General features: G+C 35.6%; 2 protein-coding genes across 4 annotated transcripts in view; one reads left to right on the forward strand and one right to left on the reverse strand.

The window, feature by feature from the left end:
- Positions 1-5,191: 5,191 nt before the first annotated feature.
- Positions 5,192-7,121, reverse strand: LOC108782566 (RING finger protein 121). Its single transcript, XM_018550864.1, has 7 exons — positions 6,940-7,121; positions 6,625-6,659; positions 6,357-6,498; positions 6,124-6,278; positions 5,824-6,052; positions 5,516-5,751; positions 5,192-5,426 (listed from the first exon to the last, which is right to left on the reverse strand). The coding sequence occupies exons 1-7, from the start codon at positions 6,976-6,978 to the stop codon at positions 5,306-5,308; spliced, it is 957 nt and encodes a 318-aa protein (XP_018406366.1). The 5' UTR covers positions 6,979-7,121; the 3' UTR covers positions 5,192-5,305.
- A 2,121-nt stretch (positions 7,122-9,242) lies between these two features.
- The window catches only part of Synd (protein kinase C and casein kinase substrate in neurons protein Synd), a 65,263-nt gene continuing 46,756 nt past the window's right edge, over positions 9,243-27,749 (forward strand). For all 3 annotated transcript variants that reach the window (XM_018550859.1, XM_018550862.1, XM_018550861.1), the window contains exon 1: positions 9,243-9,513. The gene's annotated coding sequence lies outside the window, so the exon portion shown is untranslated. The remainder of the gene's footprint in view (positions 9,514-27,749) is intronic.

Consider the following 27,749-nt stretch of genomic DNA (forward strand, 5'->3'; position numbering starts at 1 on the left):
TTTGGTAACACACGTTCCTTCGATATTGCGTTCTTGATGATCTCCTCGGCTCCAAGCACAAGGGGACACGATCCTTGTAGCGCTTGTTACTGAGTTATCCATTGACACACCATTATCCGACACGCGCGCATTGTAGTTTCGTAGAAATGCTCAGCATGCGGCAGCGACTTCCCGGCGTAGCGGGCCGGGTGGACGCTGCAAGCGATTTTCTATGTGTGCTCGCGTCTATACTTGCTAAAAAAAAAACGATACGTAAAAACGGGAGAGAGAAAAAGAAATAGAAAAACGATACGATATGTTTAGGAAAAGAAGAAGTCCTGTACTCGAGTTAACTTTACGCTTAGCGCATGTTTCCTTCGAGCGCAAGAGCCGCGGGTGGGTTTCGCCCCCTTCTGTTTTCCCCTCGGCTATTCACGCTCTTCATAAAGCGGACGTATCCTAACAACTATTCATTCCCGCCGAATTCATGTAAAATAATCGACACTATCATCATAAGAAAAACGGGCGATTCTAAAAAGAAAAAAAAAAAAAATTAAAGCACCAGCTTCGCGTTTAGTGATTCTGACGTAAAATATAAAATTTTACAAAATAATAAAAATAAAACCACGTGTGGCGTCCGCTGAAAGCGCTATTTTGCTTCTTCGATTCCCAATGTTTCCTAACGGATCCAAGAAAATCTCCGAATTTACGCCAGGAGGTTTTCGAGAGAAACCCGTGATAATACCTAACATATGTTTATACCCGAATGTGTGAATCTCAAATACCTCGTGAACGACATTGTGGAATCGAAGGATCTGGGGAGGAAAAAATTGGGGAGCGCGAGATTCTCCCGACGCGGCTCGTCGCGGGAGGGTGCAAAATTTATTATTGTTACGCCGGATCGCGGTCGGCGGTCGACGCGCGACTAAGGAAAAAAAAAGCAATACTTCGTAACTATCGTGTATGTCTTTGGTATGCCGTTGAAAGTCCGGCGGTAGAATCGAGGGACGATAATATGTCAAAAAAGTGAGGAGAGCGTGAGGAAGGATGCATGGGAAGCTAAAAGAGAGAGAGAGAGAGAGAGAGAGCGTGTGAGAGAAAGAGAGATATATATATAAAAATTAATATATATATATATAAATATATAAATATGCGAAGTTGCGTTATAACGATAGTTACTGCGAGGGGAAAGAAAGGAAGTCGTGCGCTTTTTCTTTTATATATATAATGTATACAGGCGAGTCGCGAGAGACGCCGCTCGTCAGACGCGCTCGTCGCGCTTCTTTCTATACGCCACCGAGAAATTGCAGCGGTCGCGTGATATTTCGTTTTGTACATATAATACGAAAAAGAATGATATATCGTTCCGTTGACGACGGAGCGCTTCTTGTGGCCCTGCGACCGGTACAACACGGAGTCTTCGCGATGCTTCGGATACGATGAACGCGTCCCAAGATCAATCAAGAGGCAATTCTCACTCTAGACGTGTGCCGTACACATTTCTTACAGAAATTTAATACTAGTGATTAATTACTTATTAAGTAAACTAAACAACTGCTTCTAATATTCACCAAATAAATAATCAATCATATATTATTAAATTGGATTTCTGTAAAGGATTGTAATCGCATAAGTGGCTCGACACGTTACCGTATCCAGGAAATTCTGGAAAGGTCCAAAACAAAGAGCTCCATATCCGAATGTAAAGAACCACACACGTGTGTCGCGAGAAATTTTTATCCTAGACTTTTGAAATTTTAACGAATCTCGTGAGCACCTCACTGTGTCCGAAGCGTCATACGAAGTCTCCATTATCGTTCTCGCGGGCGACGAGATGAAGAAAAAGAGAGCTGCTACGTAAAAAGAAAAAAAAAAAAAAGAATCGTACGCGACATTGATGTTAATTAGGGTACCTACAATTATATCGTAGCGATGGTAGTTTCGTACACCCGTGCCCGCAAAAAAGAAAAAGGAAAAAAATCATCTCACCGTAGCGACCTTTATACTTTCATATAAAGACGGCGGTCAATTTATACACGAAGAAGGAGAAACAGAGGAAGTAAAAATTTTACTGGCATCTATTCTTGGTATTGGTGTGACGGTGAACGTGATTCGGGTCCCGACACTTGGTATCCTCGCGAGGGGACTCAAATAGCGAACCGGCGATCACCGACACGACCGATAACACAACGCTCGCCCGTTCGTCTGTATTTTACTTTCCGTTTTTCGTAAACTTGTACATATTAATTGCGATCATTATGTAAATATCTTGAACACACATGTAAACACGCGCGTGTGCCTGCGCGCAAGTTTATTTTAAAGACTACATCATGAGATATATATGTATAAATATACGTGCTCTCTCGCACATATACATATACATATATAAAAATATATTTACCATGTAATGATATTTAACAATAAGGTAACATATATTCTATACTCTTACACGCTAAGTACTCAATAAATATATCTATAAAATTTCCCCGTGTTTGTGAATGTCTGCCCCTGGACCCATCCTGACGATCCCGTCGTTTCGTGGCGTCTGAACCATCCAACAAGATTACGTTTCGAGTGTTAAACATCAACACCTCTGTTCGTCGAACTCGTTGAAAGATATTCATCGTTAAATGTGTTTTCACCCTTGCCCCCCTGTTATCTTATCCTAACTTTCCTAGCGCTCTACTCTTCACACCTTGCCCGAAAATTTCATCCCGCAAATGTCCGCGAAAGACTTTAGGTTTATAGACAAATATATATGTACATAAATATAAATACAAATTATATATAATACTCTCGCGACGGGTCCGACATGGTCTGACAAGTACCTATGGATACGTGATGTGATGAAAGTTGTTTTTCTATCGATAATAACGAGAACGTTAATTAAAGTCTTTTAGTAACATCACTAACAAGTTGTTATCATTGTCTTTCTCTCTCTTACCGTGCCCACACACATACACGCACACATGTACACGCTGTCTTGAACCCTATACGCGTCCAACGAGATCACATCCTTTCTCAGATCTATCTCTTACAACAATTAGTAAATAGGAACTTATCTGTCGGTGCTAGTAGAAAAATTATCTAACAATATAGCGTGCAGTAGTAGTTAATCCGTTATATCCGTTACGAATGTTTTCTCATGCTGATCCTCCTTCGTTATTCTGTAAAAATTATGAAAAGAAAAAGATAATCGCAAATTCATTTAAAGTTCTTACTTAAAGTTACAAGCTATATATTGATTGTGCCCAGAGAAAATTGTTACATTGCTTACAAGAAACGAAGGCACACGTTAACTCTGTCATAACTAAACAGCGCTCCTTTTAACATTTCAATTTGCAAGAAAACATCTTTTTCTATTATCTACAAATTATTCTCAAAATATATCTTAAATTTATAAATAATTATTAAAATTATATTATTATTATTACTGATTCTTGTAATATATTTTTTAACCAAGAGAAAATTAACAATAGTTAGAAATTGATTAAAAATAGAGTTATACGTTTCACATTAATTTAATTTAAACTATTACTTTAAGATTTAGCTTTTTAGAAATTCAACGAACAAATTTTTTTTTTTCATAAAAACTACCGGACCAAACGCAATACAGAGGAATTGAATACCATAGTTAAGAGAGAGTATGTCGTTTTGTATATAATTTTATTGCAAAAAAACGTATTCTTGACAGTGGCTTCATTCTTTACAAATAATCAGTTACATACTATTTTTTGTGTACAATAAGAGATATATATGTTACGTTCTTGTTTATACTATTATAATCGAACAACACAATATACACTAACAAACTCCACACTTATCCAATTAAAAGGAACAGAACCAAAGTAATTACTAGCTATTAAGAATGTAACATATATCAGACACTCTTCTGCTTTAGAACGATCTTAAAAAGGAAGTATTATAAGTAATAATTAATATTACATTTTAGAAACACCTCAATAATTAGAACGACTAGCAACAGAGTTAAGTGCAACTATAATACAACAATGATTTACATATGCGTGTATAATACTTTGATCTCCATTTTTTGAATGCTGCAAAACTAGGGGCATTTACTAGAAAAATGTTATTACTCGTAAAAGGTTTACTATAAAAAATAAATATTAAATGGAACAGTAATTCTTTTAAAAAAATGTTTGTGCAATCAAATTTGATAAAATTTGACAGAGTTAAAAATATCGATATTTATTCACTAATAAAAGGAAACATGATACTTATAAGATGGATAATTTTCTCGAATTATCACATATAATTTTTAATTTCATTTAGAAATTACAAATATAATCTTCCGATTTGCATCTCACAATTGCAAAATATTATTAATCAGAGAATGTCATTAACATAATTTAAAAAAAGATACGTACATGTCAATTATTTGATGGAACTTAATACGTTTTACATAAATTATATTATGAACACTTTGTAAACAATCATACAATTTACGAAATATATACATGCATTCTTGATTTCCTCGTAAATGCATATTTTCTGACAAAGTAAATATTGGAAGTAGCACCCATAATGGGCTTAAATTAGTAATGATGGAATGTATGTATTAATAGTAGGAAGTTACTGGAACACATTTGCAAGTATAAAAAACAAATTTAATAGTAATTTAACACATCGCTGATATTTAACTGCCAAAACTGATGAAACGGACCAATTAATTTAAATAGAGCAATTTAGAGATAATAGGACAATGATTTAATTCTTCTCACGTCTTTCACGAAATATTATTCATGCAACGACCATTTATTAAAACAGTTATTTTTAACACGTATATAAAGAATCTCCAGAAGGGAAAAACAAAAATATCACAACATATTTCATTGTTTTTTGTATTAAATCACACATTAATTTATTTAATATGTAGCACGCTTTATATATATCTAATATATGTATCCTCATAGATCTTATATATATATATATATATAAGATCTATTTTACACATTCTCATTGAGCTTTAATATTTGTTATTATGAAAAAGATTTCATATAACAAATTTTTCTATTTTATTTTATTAATTTAAACTAAAGAAATGTTTATATGTTCATTGCAGGATTTTTTTGTTTTCAGAGACATTTATCTTCCAGAATTAACATGTAGTATCATTATTAATTTAGACACGAATTTTTACTGGCATTACATTTCCTATTTGACAAAATATCTTTTTTATGAGTAACAAAAGTAATAATAATAGCATGTACAAAAATACAAACACATTATCATTCTCTTTAGCGTTGCTATAACAATAATGCATGTGAGAGCAATTGGTTTTTACCAACATTGTTACGATTGTTACTTACTCAAGGCCCAGAGCCCAATTGATACCTTGAACTAGAAACAAAATTAACGGTTGCCACGCGACAAGCCACCTTAACCAATCCAGCAATTGACCGTATAAAACGTGCGGCCGTTGCCAACTGCATTATTTATTAAGGCATTTAATAAACATACTGGCGTAAAACGGTTATTAGTAGTAATTTTTTCGTATTATGTTATAAAAGGATACGGATTGCGAAACACTTTCGTTAAGTTGACTTTTTCTTTGCAATAAGGGCAAGTTTGCTTTTTCCCCACAATGCACCAGCCTCTAATGCAAAACTCATGGAAAACATGGCCACAAGTAAGCTTGTATGTATTTTCGATCACACCTTCCTCAAATTCAGAAACTAGAAGTTTATTTCCACATACTGCGCAAACATTTACTTCTAGAACTCTGGTTGGCATACTATCGGGAGTATAATACTGAAAATTATGTTAAGCATCATAAAATTACATATATAATGCAATATATTTAACAGCTAATATGGTACGTACCCCAATATGGGCTGCCATTGTGTCAGCACATATTTCAGCAATATCTCTACCTAATACTCCAAAGTAAAGACCGTAAAATATGAACAATGTACCCCAATCCATCCAAACTTGAGGCTTAACGTTTATCATGATATTTAAACCAAAGAATGTAAACAAAATAAAAATATATCCAATTATACCCAATACATAGCTAAGCTTATAAATAAAATAAAACCATTTATATACTAATCTGTAAAAAAAATAAGGTCTTATTATTTTATTATTAATACTAATACATTGTTAGTAAATACTCAACATTACCTAGGTGTGGTACCTTCTATTGGTCTCTGAATGGCTTTTCTTACTACTAGACCTGTTATACACGAGGATAAAAGCCATAAAAATATAAATCTCCACCAGTGATTCTTCAAACTAATTCCAAATGGAATAATCCACATAGCTACTAGTGTTACAAGCTGCAAAAAAGAAATATTATATTAATATATAATTTCAGATATTTGAAATATAATAAAGGAGACAATATTTTATTATACCTGGTAGGACTTGAAGTGCCTCTTCTTCCATTCAATCAGTATAATTTGTGCTACTGTTAATGTCACCAACAATATAAACAGCATTTCTGCGTGCATAGATTCGTGACCTCGATGCTGTTCGTGAATCTTCATGTGATTCACTCTAGAAAATTAGTTTAATATAAATTGATATACTTTTCCATATTCTAATCGTGGATGTAATAAGTTAAACTATAAAAACCGACAAAGTTTTCGTTATAAAATTATTATATAGAATTTTGTAACTTGCCTCCATTTTTCCTCTGGAGTCAATAGCGCTTCGCTCTAGAAATAAAAAGCGTTACAGCTACAAAATACTGGAGTAACACGTGCAATATAAAATATTACGGAAAATTTGTTTGTGAAAAGGATTATACAGTCTTTTAACAAACATATTGGAAGAATATTATGTATGTCGAAATTAAAAATAAGGAAAAGTGTAACGTCAAACTTTTGCAAGTCAGCGAATAATTACGATATGATTGTTATCTGAAAGGTTATGTTTTGATGACACGTACCATCTTCATTATCAAGAGACTAAAATATATAAAATTACAGAACGTACCTCGTTTGACACTTGATGTAAATTCGTGGCAGGCATCATAAATGTTGTATTGCATTAACTCACAGAGAAATATGTGTTAATAAACTGGCATGAAGCGGCTGCAGCGTTGCAAACATATCAATAGAATACCGTTAACGGTACTGAAGTGAACATTTACTGCACCAAATGACCGGCATTTGTGTTATCTGCATTATCATGAAGAAATTTTTTAAATTACAGTCAATGACCATATTTTTCATTTTTCACCTGAAATGATATGATGTGCGGATATCCTTTTGACTTTCTGCTGACTTTAAGAAATCCAATTTTCGCAGTTCAAATCCATGTGTATATATACAATTCCTAATAGTCAATTAATACCTGACTGATTAGTAAGATATCTTCTTCATTTTGTTTATTTCTAAAAACTTAAATTTTTGTCTAAAATTTTATAATTTTTCAGACTTGCTCTGTTCTTGAAATTTTAATTATATAGCATCACATCTTATCCGATTATATTCCAATATTTTACTCGTATTTCAAAATTTAGATTTCATAGTTTACATTTTTTTCTTATCAAAAAAATGTTTAGAAATATATAAATGCAGCTTCTCTCTTTGCTGATTCTTAGTCCACCAATGCTTTGTTAATTATTAGTCATTTAAAGTTTTGCGGTTCACAAAAAATACAAAAAATATATAAAAATATCATATTATCCGTTATTGATAATAACAAATTATGCAACTGATAAGTTACTGACAGTCGGTAAAAATAAAGATAATAAATTTAACTCAAAGAACGCCTAGTTCACACTGAATACGATGGGCGATGAACAACGAGCGATATCCAATAAAAGCTTTGCTTTAGCTCACACGACGATGTAAAGCAGAGTTCTTATTGGTTATCGCTCGTCGCGCCCAGTGTGAACTAGGCATAATTGCGGCATAAGGGCGACTGCTCATAAACCTGTGTCGTTATTTGTTAATTTTACCAAAGTAAGCAAGTAGTGACGTCATTAATCCGAGTATTTCACACTCGGCTCACTTCAGACTTCAGGCCGGTATTCGTAGTCAATATTCAAGATCGTCTTAAGTACAGTCTTGAGATGTCACGAACCAATCAAAGGCCGGTATTCATAGTCAGTTCCTTATTTGAAGACTGTCTTAAGTAATGTCTTAAGATGCTAAAGCGGCCCTCTGATTGGTTCGTAACTCTTCAAGACTGAACTTGAGACGGTCCTGAATATAAGAACTGACTATGAATACCGGATTCGCGTCTTAAGACATACTTAATGGGCCTTCTACAATAAGCCATTACTTAAGTTTTAAGTGTTAAATCATAAGAAATTTACCAATCACAATCGAATGTGAGAAGAATAATCGACTGTGAGTGGTCAATTTCTTATGACTTAATACTTAAAACTTAGGTAATGGTTTATTGTAGAAGACCTATAAGACAGTCTTGAAATAAGAACTGACTATTGGCCAGTATTCGTAGGCCGGTATTCATAGTCAGTTCTTATTTGAAGACTGTCTTAATTAATGTCTTAAGATGCTAAAGCGGCCCTCTGATTGGTTCGTAACTCTTCAAGACTGAACTTAAGACGGTCTTGAATATAAGAACTGACTATGAATACCGACCATTGTCAGTTTTTATATTCAAGACCATCTTAAGCTCATGGGCCTTTTACAATAAGCCATAAGTCATAAATTATAAGTCATAAGCTAGAAATGGACCAATTATAGTCGTCAATTTTTCGTTTCTTACTTCTGATTTATAACTTATGGCTTATTGTAGAAGGCCTATCAGTCTTGAGGGCTCACAAACCAATCAGAAGGCCGCATTGACGACTTAAGACATTACTTAAGACGGTCTTGAAATAAGAATCGCCTATTGCCGGATTCACACAGAAAAATCGTAACATCGATACGAAGCAAAATTTTGTTTTCCGATTGATTGCAGAGTCGTCGTACGACGAAAATCGGATGCAGGGTGAATCCAGCATACGAGTACCGCCCTCATCAGTTTCACTTGTGTGTAAAAATGGTAAGCAACTCGTCGCGGCGAGAGTTCAATGAACAGACGACGAATTCAAATTGCCCGCGCGCGGTGTGCGAGTTAATGCCGCGTCCTCAGGCGAGGTTCAAAACCGAACGTTTCCAGCGAACGAGCGTGCCTCGTGCGCAGCCGTCGTCGTTCGGATCTCTACGGCGTTAAGCCACGCCCAGAGACACGGCGGTGAGGGAACGAGCTGGAATGGTAATTCACTGTCCGTGGTGCAGCAACATGAGCGTCCGCGGCGGTACCGTACGTTGAGAGAACGCGCGACGTGACAGAATTCCATTGCCGTGAAATCGCGCGCGGTCGCTACGTGTCAGCGGGTCGCGCGGTGTGCTCCGCGTGTTTCTCGCGTGTGTTGCCCAACAGTGTCGGGTGTGCCTGATAACGTTCCGTACACGTGGATACGCGGTTTACCTCCTGGCTGCGGGGGTTAGTTTTCGCCGGGATTCCACGGAAGGATACCATATACCGCCGAGCCTCCGATCGGCCGCCCCTCTTCGAACGGTCGCCGTCGTGCCGGAGGAATTGCTTTCGGTGAGTAACCCAGAACGTTGTCTTCCTTCTCGCGAACGACGAGCCGCGCGGCGGTCGGCGGCGCGAGTTGCGCGGATTTGCGAAATTTCATTCCCCGCCGACGATCTCTCTCTCTCTCTCTCTCACACGCCTGGCTTCGGCAGGCTAAAATTTATTTAGAGAGGCGAAAGAAACGTGTCGAGAAGTTCAGAGGAACGCCCGTGAATTCGGGAAACTGTAACCATCGACTGTACTACACGCCGATCGGATTTGAGGAATTTTCTAAATCTTGTTGATATATAATTTTCTTCCTTCTGGCGTCTACCGGAACGGGCGCAACGTCGGTTTTACCACAAGGCACGGCTGTCTCGCGTTTCGGTTGCAGAATGTAGTCGGACAATTCTCACGACACCGTGTTCTACAAACGGCAATTAGCCGCTATCGTAATTATATTCTGTTGTTCAACGTCCATACTCGCTCCTTTTCACGAGGCTTTCAAGGACTTCACGCGACTGTCTTTAAGTAGTGATTAGAGGTCAGTTACCGGTCAGCCTTTCTACTCTTGACTCGCGATGCATCGAGTTTATCTGTTTTCTGCGAGAGATAAGCCGTTGTACCACGCGGCTTAGATTTCGTCGCGAGATCGCGGTCGGCAGCGGTGTGCCAGATCGTCCCGAAGAGGAGAGCCTCTTTCCCTCGTTTTTTTCCCACCTTTTAAAGGACGCCACACAGTTTCGCAGCGAGCCGACGCGACGGCGGAAGTTTTGTCGGCGGCGCCGCCGCGATTACTGACCCTGAGGACGCGGCGCGGAATGCGGAAAACGCCGCGGAGAAGGTCAATACTTTCGCGACCGCGCGGCTGCATCGAATATTGAATCGAGGAGATCGCATTTATCTGCGATCCTTACGTGCGGATTCCTCACGCGTTAATTCAAGATGGAAACTTTTACACGATCATATGTTGCCCAAATCGGCTTAGAGTTTTCAAAATTGAAAGACAAACTTTGTTTTGTCTAAAAATCTCGACAACTGCTGGAGTTAAAACATTTGATAGAACATTAAACGTACACAAAGTTCCATCGGAATAATCCGAGATTTTTGGAAAATACAGAATTTTTCCTTCAACTTTGACCATTCCTGTATCTTTGAAAGTAAGCTGTTTCGAACATATGGTTTTATGAAGTTCTCTCCAGACGACGTGGCCAACGTACGCTAACTCTGCGCACATATTGGCCTACATTCATATGGATAATTGCACGGAAAGAATTATATCTTAAAATTTACCCGGAAAATATAGTGGGACAACATTATATTTCGAAGAATTTTTATGTAAATCTCTTACATTCATTAATAAAACTACAATAGAATATAAAAGTATGATTAATTTTACTGAAGTGCATGGTAACAATCTTTAATCTTATTGTATTGTACTATAATTACTATATTTTCAGGGTAAATTTTAAGAAACCCTTCTCTCTCCGTGTATACATGTCATGTGCGTGTGTAACATTTGCTACAACTTGACGTACATTGGCCATGTCGTTTGGGAGCCGCTTTTAATTTAGTGTGAGGAACCATTCTCTGAAATTTTATAGTACTTAACTATCACCCTGTATATACAGAAAAAAAATGAAAAATAATAATATCAAACGCTCGATAGATTTGAAAAACAACACATTAAGTATATACGACCAATGCGAGCATAAAAGAGGATGTTGAAATTAGTAATTATTAGTAATCTATACAATCAATGCTTTTGTTCTAAATTAATATATAATAATAAAATAGAGCATATAATACAATGATAAAGTAACAAACGTTTCAGCTTCACAGAGCCTTCTTCAGTGTAGAAATAATAATTCTCAATCGTCATTTACAATCGAGACATACAATTCGGTGTAAAATTTTTTTACAAGATCTTGATTACTAATAATTACTAATTTCAACATCCTCTTTTATGCTCGTATTGGTCGTATACTTTAATATAATGAAAAATGTTATTGTTTATATAGATACGTATAATCAAATATATATTTTTTTAATATAAATATATATGAAATATTTCACGCGTGAGATTTATCGCCGTAATAGTAGTACTAATTTATCGTGCACGTTAATTACAATTCCACGATACACACGTCTCATCCTCCTCGCCGATTTCGTTCCGTTTTAATCGCGAGAATTAATCGCCGGCGATTCTGTACTGTGGAGGCAAGAAAATTTAGGCTCCCCTACTCGCATCGTGCATTTAACGTTAATTGTGGGCTGTTCGATTTTCAGGCTCAGATAATGTCTCGCGCACGTTTTACCCGTACGATAAAAAACGCGCTGAATGTGATATATGAATATGGATCTTGAAATCTGAAAGATTATATAGGACGGTGTCTGAAAGAACAAATTTCGTCCATGTAGGCATGTATTCGTCAATTCAATTCTCCGAGAGAATAGCATTCTACTCCGATTGTCAACACCAGAGGTTCCTAATTTAATTCTATTTCCCATCGCTATTAATACAACTTGTATCGCTCATGGGAAAGAGGGAGAAGGAAGAGAAGTTTGACGCAATTTCGCGTGAAGTCAGAGAACCCCGAAGGAGCAAAGTCCTCTCACGGCACGGTCATTTGGACGTCGCGCAAATTGGCAGACCTCCAGGTTTTCCGTACTCTCACCCGACGGCGTTTGCTCGCTGCCCGCGAATATCGCATTCCTCGTCAGCATCCGCGTGTGTACTCTATGTACGTGAGAGAAAGAGAGAGAGAGAGAGAGAGAGAAATTCACTTCCGCTATGGCGACGTGTCTAAGCGCCGCACGTGCCTCATACTTGAGGATTGAATCCACATTGGCATGAATTATTTTAAAACATCAGAGGTGATCTCAAAGATAAACTTTTCTTTATGGTAAATTCGATCACTTGCGTTACGCTAGATTAGTTTAAAAACACGTAAATATATTTCAAACTGTAAAATACTCACAATCAGTAATGATGATAATAGTTGCGTTCAGCAGAAAGAGCATCTTTGTAATTATAAGATTCTTTAATAAGAATGATTATATTATAAATTTCTATCTAAAAAGGAACTAAGAGAGCAAGGATTAATCATATTAAAGAATCATGCAATGGAGTCACTGATGTCACATTATTTAACAGGATATTATATACGTATTATTTCATTGCCAATGTCACTGTATTTAAACACTTCATACAAAGCAGCACCAAGCACCTTTAATTAATGCACACTAATCCAATGTAGCGCGAGTGGCCGAATTCGCTATAATAGCTAATTCGATTGAACTCACTCGGTGCACACTGGTGCACATTAAAGCCGTCGTGCACAAATTGACGTAAAGATATGGGTTTAATATAAACATATAGAAACGGGTCAAATCGCGAAATCCTTAATACATTTTATTACACAGTTAGGCAAAATAATACAGTATATATTATATACGTTTCATGATTCAAAATATCTACACTTTACTTTTACGTTTAAATTAAATCAATGGCTTCAATATGAATTACAATGGAACGTCCAATTAAATTCATTATTAAACACCGATGTTTTTAAGCGTTTATATTAAATTTTTTTTCTGTGAACTATCTTTACTGTTAAATTTGTAATGTCAAATTATATCCAATTTGAGTTATTTGTTATCTTTCTCTATAAGTCGCCACTGTTTCCAGCATATCGTTAATTTCACTAAAACAGTGGAGTTAAACAATTTAATTTAAAAAAATGTATATATATATTAAACTTAATTAAAATTTATTATTTACTAAATGCGTACATTAGTATGGACGATGTTTATTTTGAAACTAACTACAGAAGTGGATTGATTTACATTTAGACATAGAAGTTAAAAATAACAAAATATTTCATACAAAGGATTGGGTTACCATCCATTACTCCTATCTAATCTAACAGTGTTCTAACAAAAAATATAGCCTTGTATTTAGAACGCGCTTATATGTTAGCAGTGTTAGCACGCATTTAGCATTTAGTTTACGTTACATATACTATAGAGTTTCAGAAATAAAAGTGCACACTTATAGATAAAAGCGCGTTCTGAATACGGGTCATGAAATATAAGTTGAACAAAAATGTCATAGTGTTTTGAAATAAAAAGAAAACATCAAATATAAAGAGAATTGTAAAAGTGAATAATGCGAATGATATGCCTCAAAAAAGATAAAGGTAAAATATATGAACAGTATTCAGATTAGAAATTAAAAATGTATAAATATATCGAAAGTAACGTGTAGAGCATATTTTTTGGAGAAGCATTGTAAAAACGTCAGAAGTAAAAGGATTGTCAGAAATATAGACGCAAATATGGGCGACAAAAAGATTTATTTCCCGCTTTCACCTTTAACAGATGTTTTGTTTGAGATTCATTGATCGAAAAACGTTTAAAAGCAAAAGAACACAAAGAGATTCTGTTTGAACATATTATTTCTACATTATCGAACGATTACTCGAATGAAAACTCGTTAGCTTTCCATCAAGTTTTTTTTATCAAATAGCAAACGGGGAAGTGAAATCTAATCTAAAACGGGATGATGTTTGCTTTGCGATATATCCTCTAGAATTTAAAATCCCAATGATTGGACGACTGAAATCAATTACTTCATTGGCTAACGCGAAGGCGAGGAAACGATTCGAGAAGGCTCTACAACGTTATAATAAGATGTTTGTAACATCAAAAGTATGATATAATAAGAATCACTTACATATCAGTCGAGAGATACGATAACTCATACGGTACGATCTTATCAAACAACTGATAATAGAATCGCACCTCTCGTAATCATGATAGCGTGCATAAATAATTACCAGCTACTTTCGTTACATGTTACATCGATGTTATACCGTTAAAATGTTGACATTATTACTTAGAAACGTGTGATTTTCGTAATCAAAGAGGAATTTTGAGCTGAAAAACTGCTGCGTTAACATACCATAGAACATACCATCGAACCACCGGCACTGTAAACGCATGATTAAAAAGGTCACAGCGACGCGACGTTGTGACGTTGTTTTATTGGCTGAACGACGTCGGGCTCTGTAATCACTGACGCCTCACGTAATTGCATGATGCCCCGTGAGGTATATTGCCAGCGAATTGACTGGAAGGCTAAGGCCAAGGGTGGCGATTGTTCGATAGAAAGAATGAGCGCCGTTTATCGCCGTAAAAAAAAAGTAGTAAATCCTCTTCTAATTCTAACTGAGTATTGTAGAGTATGATAACAGCTTTTACAAATTGACGTAAAACGTCGAAAACGTCGTGCCAGCACGACATTGTCATAACGTCGAGGATTATATTTGGAAAAAGCTCGAATAAAATAATCAGCTGCTGTAAAATTGTTTTTTTAAGAGAGTTTTTTAAAATATTTAAATATCACGCTAAGAGAGAAAAGTGGTGTATTTATGACTATATAATTGCATGGTAAAATATAATTATGGTCAGGAGTTCTATTTTTATAACGATTACTGCTACTTTTTGGTATATAGAACTATAAAAAAAATTATTATTACTAACATTGTAGTAGTAAATAGAACTCTTCACTTCATCATAATTATTTTACCATGCAATTATAGCCACGGTTCAAGATTGTAAAGTCATTTCGGACGAGAAGACTTCCGAATCGTTCGATCATGTATTTATTATATCGACCTTCGATCTGTAGTTTATAATCCATAAAAACGGATTCTCTCATCCGAATGTTCTGGAATGCGAGTTAGAAGCGATAACGTCGCTTCAAAAGGAAAAAAAAAAACGGCTCGCTTATAATTGGCTGTCTGTCGTCGCGAGATGGATCTAAGTCAATCGAGTCGTCACGCACGAATAAAGGATCCGCGATCCTGCCGAAAATGAGTGATGAAATCAGTACGGAAGTAGAGAGCCAGTCGCGCGGACCGCGTTCGTGTGTCGACTTCCTTAGCCAGGGATCCGCGAATAAAATAAAAATGGTTTTGTACGCTATCGAACAGCCACAAATATCAACACTTTTCTCTCAGTGCATCATATTTAACGAGATGTCCAGAACACTATTAAATTTATAACGTTAAATTATGCCCAATTTATATTATTTTTAATTATTTCTATGGATTGCCACTGTTCTTACTTAATATATCATTATAATTAAAGTAAAACAATAGCGTTAGCCTTGTTCTATTGTTACTTAAAACAATCGAGTTAAACAGTTTCACTCAAGAAATGTATTATTTTAGTCGAATTTGGTTTATTTACTAAGTACTTAAGTTAATATGGACGCTGTTTACTTTAAAACTAAGCAATTCAACTAGGAAAATGGGTTGATTAACTAACTGTGCGTTTTTTAACCATATCTTTTAAATAACAAAAAAAAAAAATAACACATTTTGACACACTTGGAAGTTAAAAATGACAAAATGTTATTTTACTCAAGAATTGAACTACATTCTTTATAACACTTAATGACGTTCACATTTTAATTCAACTTCGACTAGTAACTCTAGTTTACTTAAATCTTTTGAGTTATCGCTTCCTCTCTTGTGTCTCGCCTTTCAAATGCTACCGAGAAATTCGTTTTATCATCGATAAGTCTATCGTGATCCACCTGTGGAGGAGATAACTTCCGCCATTACGAATGCACGCCACGGGTGACCGTGCCGGATGGGAGGAAGGACGTCACAAAGCTTTCCAGTGATGCGTGCATTCCACGTCGGACGGTACTTCCTGTAAATACCGTAACGGGAATGAAGAGTAACGCGCGAGCTCGCCATGACGGCTCGATGGGCGTCAAAGGTATGCGAACGAGAGAAAAATCGCAGGTGAGTGCGAATTCCGTCGACTGACGTCGCGAGAACCACCATCTCTTTCTCTCTCATTCCTTCTGTCTCGTTGCCACCTGCCCACGTCGTCGTAACACGCATTAAATCACGAAAACAGACGTTGCGTGGGGACGTTATGTGGAGCGCTGCGGTGAATGGAATGACCGGGCTGTTGGGTACAACATCGTTCTACCTGCAAACTACATAATCCGTTTCTTTACGCGTAATCCGCGTGCTTAGATAATTTCTATACGTGTGCGGTCTCTCTCTCCCTCCATTTATCTTATTTTCAAGGCAAAAACTTGGATTCTCGGTTATAAGTGCATAATTGGAGTTACCATTAATCTTCGGTTTTATGAGTGATCGAGCGAATAATATTTCGCGAATTTAAGTATGAAGAATGGAAGTGGAAATAACGGAACCTTAAATTATATTCTCTGTCCTGGTTTTTTCTGGTTAACTTGTGATTATACTTAATTTGATGATAAAATAAAAATCGCATTTTTCTATTTATGATCAATCACTAATTGGTAATTTTGTAACCGATACACAGTAAAAAAAATTGTGTATTTATGTTGGAAATGGTCCACTCACGTCTGTGTTAACAGTTTGTGTTGAATTTTTTAATATATCGAGTGTTAATTTAACATAATGTGATTATGTTGGTTAAAGATTTTGTGTGAAATTGATATTCAACGTTTCTTAGTGTCAAAATGACACAATTTATGAGTAAATGGACACGTAACATAAAAAAAGTGTGTTTTAAAACTAAGATAAATTCTAAGATAAATGAATAAAATATGTGTTAATTTAATATATCATAAATGTTTATTTTCCGAAAGAAAATGCTTCCCACGATTTGTTTACTAACTGCATCGATATTATCTTTTTTGTATTTATTCTCTTACATAATATTTGTGTAACTTTCTAACATGTTCATCTTGTGTTAAATTAACCCAAAAATTTGAGTGGACCGTTTGGGACATGCAGTTATGTTAAATTCGACACATTTTTTTTAACTGTGTAACTTTTAAAATTATCAGTACAAAATCATCAGTTTATTGATTTTCAAATAGAAAAACACATATATTAAAATCTAAAATTAACTAGAAAATGAAAAACTCAGGCTTGTAACTCGATTAAGTTTAACATTTTATATGTGAAGCTTAATTATTAAAACATCACAGGGATGAAAATTATGGAGGAACATTGGGGAAAACAAATGACATATTAAACTTGTTGGTTATCGATCGACCTTTATACATATATTATTTTTAATTATATTCAAATCTTTCTCGCTGTGTTTGTTTGAAGACCTTGTCAACAAATGGAATTCTGGTGTTTGAAATTTCATCCTGCTTATTGTATTTCGCTCTTGTCGATCGCAGCCGTTTTTATCTCGATGATCGATGACACGCTGAAAAATCGGTTTCACAACGTACAAAGTGGCCATTCATCCGCTGTGTGACGCAAAGTGAAATCACACAGAAAAATTTGCTCGTAAATTTTTCTCGTGTCACACAGTCATCGCCGGATAACACTTGTCCGCCGTTCCGTATCATGCGAGTCGCAATTCATTGAGTTATAATTTAATGGACGGATTTGTCGTAGCTAATACATACGTCACGGTGTTCCATGTATTTTCACTGCACGCTTAACGATTTAGTGAAGGTACTTGACCACGATCAATCTCAGAGAATCATTAGAGATCGTTAGAGAGCTTAAGCGGCAGGAATTAAAGAAAGGGATTATTCTCTAATGCAATTTCAATTATTCGAGAGAGCAGGAAGCAGTGATAAATTGTGACGCAACTTGCGTGCGCAAGCAAATAATTATTTCCTGACGACGTGAGAGATTAAGAAATCATTCCGATGGAGATTGGCAATATCCTTCGGGCATCGTATCGCCTCTGTGAGAAAAGTGGAATATCGCCTTTCGTTCTTGAACGATAAATGCACGCTTAATGAAACTCGTAATGGGACACAATCGCGACGCTAAGAACGCGGAAACACGTTTTGCCGATTAACGCCTTACGAACCCGTATCCAAATGGAGCTATTCTAGCGGAGTATGCGCTTCTCTCTATACCTTGAGGTGCCACATCGACAAAATAACCGTATACCCCGACCACGCCACGTCACAGTACAAACTTCCTTTTCGCATATACTGCATACAATTACCGGTAACCCATTTTTCCTTCCAACAAAACAACGAGACCACCGTGGTGTGTTACGCAACGAAACCGATGAAGATTTATCGCCGGTACGTCGCGCCTTTCCCTGAGCGCGAATTATCCGCGTGTCGCTTTGTAATCAGATAAGATCGCATATAATGACACTAAAGATATCAGTAACGAGTCCGATAACCTAGATAATTTGTGTAATAACGTCAAGGATGTATCGAGCGACGTTGCTACCGATTTGCTACACCGATTAAATCTACAGAAAGTACGGTTTTGCTGAAATATCTAATATTTAACTTACCTAACTAAAAAAAAAAAATCTGAAAACAATTTTATCTGTTTATTAAAATAATTTTATAGAAATCTGAAACAATGTTGCAAAACGTTTTGATTTTCTAGCAGTCTGTTTGAGCGTCTTATATAATTATTTTGATAGTCAACAAAATTATTTTCAGACCCGTAACTACATGCATTTTTAGATATACTCTCACGTCTGTGAAGCTGGCCCCTCATTGTCAAAATATTGAAAAAATAAACAGAGTTCTGGTTGCCCCCCGAAGAGTTCTAGAGTTCTCTATCAAATTTAGGAAGAGTTCTATCGATTAAAGCAGCGAAAACACCATTTGAAATTACGGGGGGGCCAACTTCACGATTCTGCAACTTTGAAGAACTATAACTTCTAAACCGTTCATTTTAGTACGTTGGTCTATAGAGGACAATCGATAGAACTCTTTGGGGGGCTATCAGAACTCTGAAGAAAACACCGAATTTCCCAAATTTTTTTCCAAAAAAATTTTTTCAGAAAAAAAATTTTTTTTTTAAGAAATTCGGCAATCTGATACGAGTTCTAGTAGCCCCCCGAAGAGTTCTAACGATTATCCTTAACAACCAATGCTCTAAAATCAATATTTAGAAAGATATAGTACTTTGAAGTTACAGATTATTAATATTTTTCTAAGTCCACAGACGAAAAATTTTTTTCTGGGAAATCCGGCGTTTTCTTGAGAGTTCTGGTAGCCCCCCAAAGAGTTCTAACGATTATCCTTAACAACCGATACTCTAAAATCAATATCCAAAAAGATATAGCACTTTGAAGTTACAGATTATTAATTTTTCCAAGTCCACAGACGAAAAATTTTTTTTTCTTAAATCCGGCGTTTTCTTGAGAGTTCTGGTAGCCCCCCAAAGAGTTCTAACGATTATTCTTAACAATCGATGCTCTAAAATCAATATTTAAAAAGATATAGCACTTTGAAGTTACAGATTATTAATTTTTCTAACAATAAGTCCACAGACGAAAAATTGTTTTCTCGGAAATCCGGTGTTTTCTTGAGAGTTCTGGTAGCCCCCCCAAGAGTTCTAACGATTATCCTTAATAATCATTGCGCTAAAACCGCAAACAAAGGAGTTATAGCTCCGAGAAGTTGTAAAAATATCAAAATCTAAAACTTTAAGGTCCCAGAACTTTTCAGGTATTGATTTTACAGCAACAGTTATTAAGGATTATCGTTAGAACTCTTTGGGAGGCTACCAGAACTCTCAAGAAAACATCGAATTTCCGAGAAAAATATTTTTCGTCTGTGGACTTGGAAAAATTAAAAATCTGTAACTTCAAAGTACTGTATCTTTTTAAATATTGATTTTAGAACATTGATTGTTAAGGATAATCGTTAGAACTCTTCGGGGGGCTACTAGAACTCGTATCAGATTGCCGAATTTTTTTGGAAAAAAATTTTGGATATTCGGTGTTTTCTTGAGAGTTCTGATAGCCCTCCAAAGAGTTCTATCGATTGTCCTCTATAGACCAACGTGCTAAAATGAACGGTTTAGAAGTTATAGCTCTTCAAAGTTGCAGAATCGTGAAGTTGGCCCCCCCGTAATTTCAAATGGTGTTTTCGCTTTAATCAATAGAACTCTTCGGGGGGCAACCAGAACTCTGCTTATTTTTTCAAAATTTTGACAATGAGGGGCCAGCTTCACAGACGTTATACTCTCAGACATGCCTTGATACGGTATACCATATTTTTCCCTCATCAGGCCCGAATCAGAGGTTCCTGAATATGGCATATCGGAATGCTCCCTGATCAGGGCCACATATGATACGTCAGGTTGACCGGATCCAATTTTCTACTCGGGATTGATTTTAGCATGCGCTCTAAAGAATATTAATATAACGTTATGATGGAAAATATTGCAAAAATCAAACTACGATTTTGAAGTCCTTCATCAGAATTAGATTGTTCCGGACGCGATTTTCGGGAGCGGATTGCTCTCGAATGCAAATAAAACGGGCGGTTTGCAGGTATGCAGTAGTCTGTAACGAGGCTACATGCAGCCTCCAGTGAGTAGCCGTCGCCCATTAACTGTGCCGCCTCTCACGGTGCCGCAATTGTCCGATGCTCCGTTCCTCGATTCTGTTCTCCTCGCTCTCGTCCCAATGCCGCACCGTTATCGTTCCCTTCGGTCATTGATGTGCAAAGCCGAGAGGGACTCTCGCACCCACGCGTAAATCATCATCCAACCATCCCTGTCCCGGTCATGTCCTCGTTTAATAACTTACAGGGCACTCGATCGCGGTACTTTGACAAATTGGAACGCAATGATATTGCTAATATGCTCTCATTTACAATGTGGGTGGGCGATACTCTGCTACGCGTGGGCACGTAGTGTATGAATAAAAAGCTCAAAGCAATTCTCAAGACACGTGAATAATGTTTTTATATCGATACGGAAATATTTTCCACGCGGAATGTATTTTGAACTAAGCCATTTCTAATGAAAACTCTACGAGAAAATTCTGTTATGTTATATAATAATCCAATGCGGGAAGTATCACATAAACGCGTGTAAAATGCGGTAGGCAAACGCCAGAGGCGCATCGATGACACAACATTTAGGAGATCCCGCGTGCAGTGCATGCCCTGAGGTTTGCAACGGTGGTCGAAAGTGGGTTATCCGAATGGAATGGAACGGCAAGCGATACAGCTATTCGATTTTCTCTACCGGTCGCATCTGCTAATTCATTACACTCTCTCTTTAAAGTTGGCGCTGCCTTAGCGTGCAACATAAAACATTGAAATAATTATCTATTATACAAATCATTTACGCATACAGTTACGCAAGTCATTTTACTGGAATGTAAAAGTCGCATCGATGCAATGTCATTATTATCAATTAATTACTCGAATTGTGTTAAAATCATCCCGCTCGCTGTTGTTTACGTAACAGAATATTTCTTAATCTTCCATAATATGCTCGCCCTAATAATACAATATAAAGATTGTTGCGAGATTATTGTCCGTCTAATTACATGTCCTAGAGATGTTCTGCCGCAATGTGCGGGTAGAAAGTTTCTGAAGCATTATTAGAAGTTAATCGCATGTCAAACTATCATGCGTCATAAACGTAGTATTTTAATGTGAAGGCAATCGTATTGTATTGTATATTTTTACACTTATAGACCACTAATTGATTTTCTAAATTGCGTACTATATAAATTGTTGATATAACGGTTGAAGTAACAAATAAAAAATGAGTGCTTATTACCTTTTATTAAACTAATGCGTCTATATCGATTGAAATATTTTTAAAAATATATCTTAAAATTGAATTTAAAAATTGTGTGATACAAAATTATAATGATACAAAAAGTTTTAAAACATTTTAAAAAGCGATACATTGATGATTATTCTCTTATCATTTGTGCATCTATTTAAGATAGATATGCAAACTGATACAAACGATACGACAACTGATTGAAGTAATATTTTTTAGGCGTGCGATAAACCGCGATAAATTCGAAGTGACGATAACAACTGCGAATCTTTTAATCTCGAAAGTATCCGTTCACGATCAGCGATCATTGATACGTTTCCCGGCGAAACGACGTAAAAAAAAAGTTGGATTTCAAGTATGAATCGAAATCATGAGGGAGAAATGCATGCGAAGAGATTCTCTCGGCATCGCGAATGAAATCGCGGCACGTGTTAGCACGAAACCACCGTCGTAACGAACATAAGAAGTTACATCGTGCAGGCCGAGTGAAAGGATTCCTTGGCTCACACTTTTACGTTGCAACCTTCGGACGTGACGCATAAGCGACATTCGTCATTTCCGCTTTTGCGTGCCGCCGAGTTCCTTCACGGTACACGAAATTAAGTATAGGGCTGAAGCCAGTCGTTGTGCCTCTAAACAAGATCGATGGAAATACGATAATAATTTAAATGCATTTCTATCCGCTGTCTGATCGTAGATCAAATTATTTCTTATGGTTTCCGTATTGATACATTTTCCGCTTCTCTTTAAAGCATTTTTTTTGGTTTTTAATTCAATTTCTGCTTTTTCTCCAAACAATCAGAAATTAAAAATTAAAAAATAAAATGCTTTTTCTTTAAAAAATCTGCAATCTACACCTCTTCTTTAAAAATGTGTAGGTATACATATATTGCAAGTATTTCGGTACTCAATATCTTCGGATTTACAGACATCGCCTGCAATTTTAATTCAATCTCCCGAGATTTACTCTCTTGGTTGTAGAGAATGTCCTTCCTTCAACAGTAATGGAATTTCTCGTTAGCTTTCAAGTTGATAGTTTGCTCGACGGGCGCCCCAATTAAATTTTGATAACCATGTAACACACGTAATACATACGATATATGTATGTATCTATAACTCCAATAGATATATAATACATTGGAGATATATCTACATGATAGCCGTTAAAAACGTAAGCAATCCTTGATAATTGATTTTGTTTAAGATTAATAACTTATACATCTATTGCACTTTCGTAATTTAATCGATACCACTTTATTTGTTAGTTAACAATGATAGGTGTAGTATAATATAGTTATACCTATAGTGATAATTACGTAATTTTCTTCAAACTTCGGAAGGCGGAAATCCTGAAGGAAATCAAGTTAATATGTAACTGTATGCAAAAGTAGATGGAAGATCCATCGAGTGCAACGAAGCGCGGAGTCCGAAATGAATGGGAGCATGTCCCGCGGTTAGAAGGAGAGAAGAAGATACCGTAAGGAGGAAGACGCTCGATTGAAGTGAGCATTGGTTCCGTAAAAGGATCTCAATTTGTGGTCTTTTATACGAGTGTCTACTTACAGCTACATAAATCTTTTCAAACGGCAAGTAAATATTTTCGTCAGAGTCATCGCGCGAGGAAAAAAACCACGTCAAACATATTGATAAAATTCGGAAGAAGATGCGATAAGTAAATACCACAATATATATTTCCGGGAAAATAAAAATTCCCAACATTATTAGCGCGCAATGAAACATTTTCCTAATTTTTTCGTTCATGAAATATGCACTTTCTTTTTTATGTAATGTTATTACTATTATATATATTTATACATATACATGAATATTTATTTATTATATATGCACATGTATATTTATAAATATATTACATTATTCTCTCTGTAAATACAATACATAGAAATTTTTTATTAGATAAATTTATGATATACATTTTTTATATCTCAAAGAATATAATTTAAGTAGATAATGTGAGTCAGCATATTATTTTCTTATATTATTATAATTTGCTTTTTAATTTGTTATAACTTAATGAGTCGATTTCCAAATTTAATAGTTTTGTGATAGTTTATATTCTTTAAGAAGATAATTTTTCGATTCTATGTTAACGATACCGTTATTGGCAAGAGAAAATTCACTTCCGCAGGTTGCCTGACGTTTAGATCTCATCATCATCTTTTATCGATAAAGAGACGGTTTCTTCGCGCAAATTTCTTTTAAGTAGACAACGTTCTTTTGACAAAACTGGAAAAAGTGACTTGTATGCGATGTACAAGAATTATCTATTTATCTCTGACCGATCTTTACCACAAAACAACAACTAAGAAAATTTCACGGGGATGCGAGGCTTTCGGGTTTAGCTTAACGGGTTTTCTCACTCACCTCCGACCTTTGAGCGCCTTCGGCACTTTTCCTACGATTCACTTAGGCGCTCCCATTGAACTTGTCCTCAATTCCTCGGAACTTGCTAGTCACGTTTCTTCGCCGCCCTCTCTCTGCAAAACCTAATTAATAGCCACTCCATTTCCGTGCGTGACCTTCCTCAAGCGAACGTTCGTTCATCTTTTCAAATGGACTGATGAATCAATGACTCACAAAGGACGAAATCGAATGACGTTCGCGCACGAACATTTCTTCGTGTTGAAAGCATAAAAATGTTTTACATTCTCGCAAGTTTAGGTAATCATCCTACATAATTATTTTGATGGTTCAAACAAAATTATTTTTGGATCTGTATTCAGCTAAATATTCATATACTTCAATAAAGATATTCTTTCCACGTGCTGACATGCGATCTTCACTTATGGGGGAAAGAATGGGGATATACAACTTGACAAGAAATAAGCAAATCATAATTTTTCACGTTCTTTTGTACAGAACAAACCGAGTCGCGATATGCGTGTTATAATTTCTCATAAAGACACTCTTTCACGGATAATAACAATTTTTCACATTTTCCCCATCCTTCGGAATGCTTTTAACCGCATTTTCTTCTCGTGACTATAATTGACGTACGATCGGGAATGCCATGTGCGGCGTGTCTGTAATTCGATATGTCTTCAGAGCATTCTATATAGGTAAGATTAAATTGTCCGCACATTTTACAGATATATATATATATATATGTATGTATGTATGTATGTATGTATGTATGTATACACACGTCATCGTTTCTTCTCAGCGACCTACATTCGTCAATTACTTTTCACCGCATCCAGTTCTTCTCGTTGAGCAATGTACCGTGCAGGTTTTATTTATTTTTAATATAAAGATGTCTCGTCTCCTCGGTGGCCATATTATAAAAGACATATTCTAGAAGAATTTCTTTGTTCTTCTGATATAGCTTTTATAAAGATTTCTTATTTTCCTTTTCTCTTTCTTTCTTTAATTCTCTTTCACACACGCCCGCGAACGTTTCTTTTTTATATATTTAAAATTTATATTGGTTATATTTTCATCATAATTCAATTTCGAATACTATTTAAATTTGCAGTATTTTTATAACTTATGCGCTTGAGGGGATCTCTCTCTATATATAAATATATATGTATATATCCATCTAGCTATCTCTATCTCTCCTTTTTTGTTTCCATTTGGGTTCTTTCTTGAAGTACGTGCGGTCGACCTTTGCGTCATCCGTACAGTTTCGCGCGGTATAATGTTATCGTGATTTAAACGACCTAGATTGTACCTATTACGTAGACACGTCCATTATTATCAGTACAAGGTGTATCCCTTGGCGGCGCTACAGCAATTTCAACGGTCGATATCACGCCCTAAAAGTACTTACGTCTTAGGAACATGACTTTCACTATTTCAGAACTGATTGTGAGAGAAACACAGAGGAAATGAGCCGTCTTCCATTCGACATAGACTAGGGCAAGTGCCAAAATGTACTATTCGCCCTTTTATCACGTATGAGGATTAATTAGATCCAAGTAATTACGGTGAATGAGAGAGATTGGTTAGAAATATAATTATGAAAAGCTTTTTGTTATATTTATAGGATAACTGACGGTCTTTCACATCTTATTATTTATTTTATTCTCATTTTTTTAGATTTAGATTTAATACTGATATAATGTATTGGGGGATTTTTATTTAATCTTGACATTTGACGTTACATACCAAATTTATATAAGAGAAGTGATAATTTAATAAATTCGATTTAATATCTAGACTAGAATTATAGCGCTAAATATCATGGTTCAAAATTTTATCATACAATAATGTTATTAAAAATTTCTTACTAGTTGTCTCTATGAGTATCTTTAAAATTTTGATACGACACGATTGACAAATGAGTTCTCTTAGCGAGATGTTAGCGAATGCTCCTTCTCAAGGAGATATTTCAAGGGATAACCTTGGGAAATAAATCGATATCAAGCGCCGCTTTAAACTTTTGTAGGACACAAGGTAGCAGGTGAATACGTAACAATCTACCACCCTCGGAGAGGAGGCCCACCTCATTTAATTCCTACCTTTAGTTTTCTAGTTTGAATATATTTCTTTTTATATAAAACTTCATAGAACTAAACTCGGATCGGTGTATACGTAACGTCTTAACCATTACGCTCTGTTAATTATATATTTTATAGCAAATTTTTCTTGCAATCATAAAAACTGAGTTTCATTTATAAATGATATAAAATCATATCTTTTTGCGACTTAATTGCAGAATTTATTAAAAATTGCAAGAATATTAAAAAAAATTCTATTTCTTATTTAATTTTAGGTAAAATTAGATTTGACAAGATTACAGCTTGAAAGTTAATTATGGCAATGTTTAACGTTTGAGTATTAAATAGATTTATTAAAAGTCTCTCTCTCTCTCTCTCTTTGCTTATGAAAATCAGACTGCGAATTTAATGAAAGATTTATGGTCATTACAGAATACATGGTACTCATAGAGCAAAACATATACAAAACTAAAAACATGTGTGTGGTGTTTATATTAATATGCGAACGTGTATGAACAGAACGGACGAGAGAAATCCAGAAACTGTTCTTTGCATTATGCATGAAATTTTTATGTGCAAGATTAAATAAGCGATAAATTCTTATTTATAACGTCATTGATGTTGTAATGAAATACCTTATTATTATTATGAATAACTTCTTAACAGCTTAAAGTGATTGTACATAGTGTATTGTGTATAGTGTACCAATATTTGTGCATTTTCTTTAAATTTTACGACAACTTTATACGAGTATTTGACTTTATATTTGATCGCTGTCCTCCTGTATTATTGGAAAGACACTGACAGAAACAGAATGTTAATAATATTCGGAAATACCTTCATCTTTTTATTGGTTCGCATGATGTTGTTACTAAGAATAACACTTGACTATAACACTTGACTGCCTCTCAATTTGATCTCTTTCGCATATAAAGTCGCTATGTCAAACATCATGCGAATGATTTCCTCGAGCTTATAACGCTTATTGCGATATCTTAACTATCTTACTATTGTTCCATTTAACTTTTAAGTTAGAAAATTTTTTAATTTACTAATTGCGTGATCCTCGAATTCTAGCTAAGGAAAAAGTAAATATCAATTTGATTAAAAACCTTGTTATCGAGGAAATCATTCGCATGATGTTTGACATAACGATTTTATATGCGAAAGAGATCAAATTGAGAGGCAGTCAAGTGTTATTCTTAGTAACAACATCATGCGAATCAATAAAAAGATGAAGGTATTTCCG

The sequence above is a fragment of the Cyphomyrmex costatus genome, unplaced genomic scaffold, assembly GCF_001594065.2.
Source record: "Cyphomyrmex costatus isolate MS0001 unplaced genomic scaffold, Ccosl1.0 scaffold131, whole genome shotgun sequence".
NCBI lineage: Eukaryota > Metazoa > Arthropoda > Insecta > Hymenoptera > Formicidae > Cyphomyrmex > Cyphomyrmex costatus.

Coding starts and splice junctions, on each gene's coding strand:
- LOC108782566 (XM_018550864.1), bottom strand. CDS start 6,978: ATGATGCCTGCCACGAATTTACATCAAGTGTCAAACGAG. Junction 6,499..6,624: donor ACTCCAGAGGAAAAATGGAG/GCAAGTTACAAA, acceptor CTAATTTTCTAG/AGTGAATCACATGAAGATTC. Junction 5,427..5,515: donor ACGAAAGTGTTTCGCAATCC/GTATCCTTTTAT, acceptor TAAATAATGCAG/TTGGCAACGGCCGCACGTTT.